This window comes from Anser anser (assembly GCF_964211835.1).
Source record: "Anser anser genome assembly, chromosome: 2".
Taxonomy (NCBI): domain Eukaryota; kingdom Metazoa; phylum Chordata; class Aves; order Anseriformes; family Anatidae; genus Anser; species Anser anser.
This window is the reverse complement of record NC_139721.1, coordinates 141,717,727-141,723,726: the sequence shown is the minus strand read 5'-3', so window position 1 is coordinate 141,723,726 and position 6,000 is coordinate 141,717,727. Positions and strand designations below refer to the sequence as shown.

The window sequence follows — 6,000 nt, the reverse complement described above, 5'->3', positions numbered from 1 at the left end:
GGGTTATCAGCCAGATCGCTTTCACGATATCCTTGGCATCCAAAGCCAAGACTACTAGTACCGTCTGAGAATTTGCCCTGAAGTGAGCCCCTTCAGGACGCCGCAGAGACAGCTATAAAACCTTTGATCCTTTCTCTGCAGCCGTCAAAATGCCCGCTGCGGTATGGGGGAGCTGCAGGAAGGCCTCTCGGAGAGAGCTGTGGAGCTACCCTGCCTGCTCTGTCTCCTGTCATCTCTGCAGAGGAAGCAGCGCCAGCCCTCTGCGATTCCCGCACCCCCACCAGCTCCAGGATGTTGTTCTGCGCTGCCGGCGATGGGAGCTTGGCAGTGACTTCAATACAATGGGGCTGCTATACAGCGTCTCCTGTTGTGCTCCGGACCGTTATCAGAGACATAAAAGGAAGAAGGCACTTCTTACATTCCCCTGCATGACCCGCGGCAGCAGTGCTGCATGTGGATCTTCTGCTTCTCTGGGGAGAACGGAATGAAGGTGGCCCTAGTAAAATAAATTACAGGAGTTTTTGTTTTGATTAAAGCCATTGTGTAACTACTGCTTGTATTTTCTGCAGTCACATTCCTAAGGCCGCAATCACAATAGAAGGCAGCTTATTTTTAAGATAAGACTTGACAACAGGTTACGGTAAAGCAAGAGAAGCTAATAACATTGACAAAGTAATCCCTAATTATAAAATTATCAGCCCTAATCCTCACTTTGGTGTAAACCTGTTCTTGGTTTCCAGATGCAGGCCAAACATTGTTACAATGATAATACACATTCTCCAATGCAATGGCAAAGTGAAAGAAAAACAATCCAAATATATTTGCTAAGGGTGGGTTGCTGTATCAAAACCAACCATGTTCTCCTACATTAAAAAGGCATTTTTTTTGTCTCTGGATAAATGCCACCTTCCTGTTTAAAGCATAAAATACAACAGCAGAATAGATGGCAGTATTTAAAACATGCAGATGAGCTCCAGAAACTTTCTAAGGGCATTGGGATAGCTGGCTGCAAAGAAGGTACTATTTATCTTAAGAGTCACTGGGTAATGTGTAACATATACAAAAAAAAAAAGAGATGTACAAAGTCAAATCTCTTATGCTTAGGATCCCTTATAGTTTGGAGTTGGAAGCGTTTTTTATGAGGCCTTCTACCACTTAACTTCCAGGAAAAGATACTGTAGCAAACAAATTCTTTCAACCTTCCTTTTTCTCTCATTTTCTGTGTATGTAGGAAAGCAATTTTTTTTTTCATCATGAAAGTGTCTGAAAACTAAGAATAGATGAAAGAGAGAAATACTAACCCTCTTCTTGCAGAAAAAATCCTGTATCTATAGATTCATATATTTTAGGGTTTCAAAGGAACATTATGATTATCTAGTCAGAACTGCCTGACAGGCTGTAAAACCTCACCAAGTAATCTCTCCATCAAGCACATAACATCTGTTTGAGTAATTGCATACCTCTTAGAGAGATACCCAGCCATGATTTAGAGGCTGCAAGTGATGAAGTTCTGCAGCCCTTACTCAGGATTTGACTCAATGAAAACATTGGCATATTATGCTCTCTGTCTGTTAGGTTTGGAGGAACAGAAAGAAATATCTGGCTTTAAATAGAGCCTTGTTTGAAATCTGTATGAATAAACTCTACAGCATTTAAAACAAACAAAAAGAGAATGCATCGTAGGAATACTTTTGTACCACCTTCCCTCTTGCAAGGACACAAAACCATATTCTTCCCTCTTTTTTCTTGGGCTTTCCAGAGAACGTTGACAAAAAGATGAATCCTTCAGATTTAAACTGATCTAGTTTTCAAATTCAGTGACCTATAAAATAGTTTCCAATACCCTGTAAAATGCATCGTTCCTGAAATACAGTCTAGTTTTGCCTTATGTCTGGTAATGCTCCATCTTCAGTATCCAATTTTAAACATACTAATGCCAGGAGAATTAAAGCAGAGTAACCAACTTTAAGCAGAAGCAAAAGTTCTCTCATAGGTACTGTAAGAATTCAAACGTCTATGGGCTAATGAGACTGGGTATTCAGACTTGGTACCAAGTCAAAATGGTGACTGAATTGCTCACGTACTGATAAACACCACGGAAACACAACAACTCTGCAGCAGAAATAGAGTAACTGGCATTCTGATTGATGCATTTGTGCATGAGGTGGAAGCTGTATGAATACACTTGCTTGTTTAGTGTGATGAAAAAAATCTGATAAATATATATGTAGCCAAAAGATAGTATTTTCTGAATGGATTGATGCAAATGCAGTGTGCTCACAGATCATGTCAGGATGTGAACCTATGCTTGTATGCAACTTTAAAGAACACACTGCCAGAAATTACTTGCCCTCTCTCTGACACATTGATGATAAAAAAATATTTCAGAATATAATAATATTGCCAAAACATGATCATGTCGGTAATCTTGTTTCCTGTTGTAGTGAGCATTAAGCATATATAAACAAAGCACAGTAGCTCTGCTCTTTGAAATAACAAGTTTCCAATATTCATTTGCACCATCTGATACAAGAATAGATTTTGCTTACGTCCAGTGGTGTCCTTCTATTGCTTGAATTGACTGCCACAGCTGAAGGTCATTGAATTTGTGCCAATACAAACAGATGAAATACTGGAAAAACATTAAAAAAAAAATCTTACCTTCCTAAAAACAAGCACAAACTCCTGAAAAACGAAACCTTTGAAAAGAGAAGCATCAGCTAGGACTTCTCAGCTGACTAGGCAGCTTTCAAAGTTAAACCCACAGAAAAAAGCAGTCATAATATTTGCACATCTACATAAAACAGGTTTGTATTTTACTTTGGGACTTTAAACAGCTTGGTTCATTTCCCTAGCCAGATAGAAACTTCCTGTGTGACCTTGGATAAATTGTTTGTGACAAGGTTTTTGAAGGTATGTATATGTACACTTAGATGTGCATTGGGGTATTTGCTAGAGATTCCCATAATTTACAGGCACTGAAAATGAGTACATAGCTACCTTTAAAATGATCTAAGGGTGGCCTGTGGAGGACCAGGAGTCCACAAGCCCATGAACCTAGGCTGTTCTAAACAATAAAAATCACACTTATTTTCATTTTAAATTTTGATGTTAAGGTAGTATGGTGCCCATGAAGCCTTTGAGAACTGACACTGCTCTAATATAGAGTCTGATCTCTGTAATATGGGAATAATTGTACCTTCAGTAGAAGTTGTGAAATATATGCACAAAACATTCTGAGAGTCGAAAAGTATCATAATGTAGCTGTTTTTCAAAGTTAATTAAGACAAGGAAGAAAAGTATGCACCTGTTTGCATAACGAATATAAGTTCGTTCTGTAACTTGCTCTCCTTATTAACACACATGAGAGAAGGGAGAAAAAATGCGCCTCAACTCTCCTATAAAAGCATAAATTAGGTAGGGGAGTATTCCTTTTGCCAAAAAATGACAGCATCTTGGTAATAGAAATCACAGAGCTGAGTGCTGCTCAGTACCTCCTGGAAGCTGCTCAGCACCTCAGAATCAGGACATAATCTGTATATTTGTTTCAGGCTTGATTCTGTAACACAAAATTAAATGAGTCATCTGTAACTTACGCAGAATTCCCATGAAATCAAGAGGACTAATTACACAAAAATCACTCAGTTAGAAGGAGTCAGACCCTAAGAGAGCAAAACTATATACACTTTAGACAACTGAAAAAGTTCTTTGCACAATGCACATCGCATTTGTATGAATAAGCTAATTGCTGGCTGGAAGGCACTATTGGAGTTTATTAAACATGATGGCTCAAAAGCAACATCTGGCTCAAGGAATCCCTTGATTTGAGAAGGCTGGAAGGGATATTGGGGAAGAAATCCTTTCAACTTTTCTTATAATCTTTCTCAAACATCTGTCAGGAGTGGGAGCAGAAGGTGGTTACTATGACAATTATTATGGTCCAGTGCTTGACTGTCACAATTCCATCATATGTATGACAAACTATGCGACAGTCAGAAAAGCACTTACACTCATCATTTTTTACCTACTACAGTGGACCAGTGATTTACGACTAAGAAGGATCATTATGCTGGCAAAATAAATAATGAAGATACTATAAAGAGATTGCTGTATGCATTTAACAGTTTAGTTTTGTTATACTTTTTAGTTTTATGTAAATACATTTATTCCTATGAGGCAACAAACTTTTCTGTTTCAAATTATTCAAATATGGTTAGTCCACTTTAATTATTGCATATAAAAGTGTTTTATTCTTTCTTCAATCAGACTGGCAGAGATCACTTAGAGCATTCAACTAGAACAGTCTCAATAAAAAACTAATCAAAAGCTCCTGTGAGTTTGAGCATGGGATCTGGTAAACTCAGTAACAAATAAAACATAATTCTAAACATTCATGTCTACAAAAAAAAAAAATCATCTGAACAATAAGTTAATAAAGTAAAATAGTTATCTACTGTTCAGATATAAAAATCCCAACAGCTTAATTTATATATCACTGTAACAGACATGACAAAACTGTGAATAATGCTATCCACTGTTGTAAGTGGTACTTCAAGATTTCTGATGGAAAACTCATATTTTAATTTTCTGTTCATATATAGCCAAAAGTAAGAGGCAGAGCCAGCCTAATAGTAATCCAAGGTTCTGTAGGAGAAACATCAACCAGGGTCGCCGTGTCTGAATATGAGTCATTTCAGGAAGCTAAAAAAAGAATAAAACACCAGAATGAGAGCCAGATATATTCATCTCTGGGAAAAAAAGTCTTATGGGAAAACAAGACAAACTTCATTAAAAAAAGAGTTTCAAAATACTGTGTTTCTGAATATAGCTATTAATCTGTTGCATGTTCTGTACATTGTAATGACACAGATCTTGACTGTGAAATATTTAAATTAATAGAATTCTACCCATTTTGGTTCTTTTACTAATACCAAAAAGAAATATAAATGAGATTCCAAGATTTCTTAACTTCTCAATAGTTTTTAGTAATTTTATACAGCTGTCTGTAAGGAAATGCTTATTTAGTAAAATTAGTGATTCCCTTTTGTGGAAATAAACTAGTTTGAGTTATTTTGTTTCTGTACTATATATAGGGTCAATCCTGCTCTTTCTGAAATAACTGGCAGCACTCCTATTTACTTGGGCTTTGGTAAGTACATAAGTAGAAAACAGTTGTTTTTTTTTTTAATATGCTGGAAAGTAAATACCTTTAATATTTTTCTGTGAAAGTTTTAAATCAAGTAAAAGAGCAGCAGCTGTTTATAATCATATTAGAAGCTACTTACATGTTGACCTTCCACCCTACGTGATCTTTTATCGAAGTTTTAAACAAAATGTATGTCTCAATAGAGCCTGTGAAAATAATGCCTTAGGCTCAGACTCTTAGTATTCATGCATTGTGTATTGTGGACACCAGGGGAGATACTAACAACTGCTGCTATTTTCGCATCCATTTTGGAAATAAAGATAGAGTAACTGCCTGGCACTGCACTTTTTAATTTTTATTTTGTTGGTGTTGTTTGTTTGTTTTTGTCTATTTTTTTGAGAACTTCAAAACAAATTAAAATATGCAAAAAATTGAGTGAGTTGTCCTGGCACTTTCCCATTGCTTTGCCTTCCTGCTCCACTCACAGCCTATGCTGGAATGAAGCCACTTATTTTGTTTGCTCTTTTAGAGCCTCCTCACACACGCTGTAACAGCATCAGCCGCTGGGAGACAGTGGAGTGGTGCTGAGCAAGGAGGCTGATGGGGCACATTTACACCTATTTGCTGTTATGCTCGTCCTTCCCTCTGTCGGAGTGGGGTCTCTGGGTCTGCTTCTTTGGCACTCCTCTTTCTTCGACAGTTGATATGGGCCCAAATGAAGGCTTTAGAGTGAAAAATCTGCCCACACTTTAACATTTTGCATAAAAATAACAGGCAAACCCAGAAGCCTTAAATCTTTGCAACTACTGGGCAGCAGTTTAAATTATGGTACAAATCTGCATTTTAAAAACTCG

General features: G+C 37.2%; 1 protein-coding gene across 2 annotated transcripts in view; it reads right to left on the bottom strand.

Moving 5' to 3' along the window:
• Positions 1–4,227: 4,227 nt before the first annotated feature.
• SLC39A12 (solute carrier family 39 member 12) overlaps positions 4,228–6,000 on the bottom strand; it is a 36,804-nt gene continuing 35,031 nt past the window's right edge. For both annotated transcript variants that reach the window (XM_083823603.1, XM_083823602.1), the window contains one exon: positions 4,228–4,701. In XM_083823603.1, the coding sequence (XP_083679729.1) occupies positions 4,573–4,701 (129 nt within the window). In that variant the 3' untranslated portion in view covers positions 4,228–4,572. The remainder of the gene's footprint in view (positions 4,702–6,000) is intronic.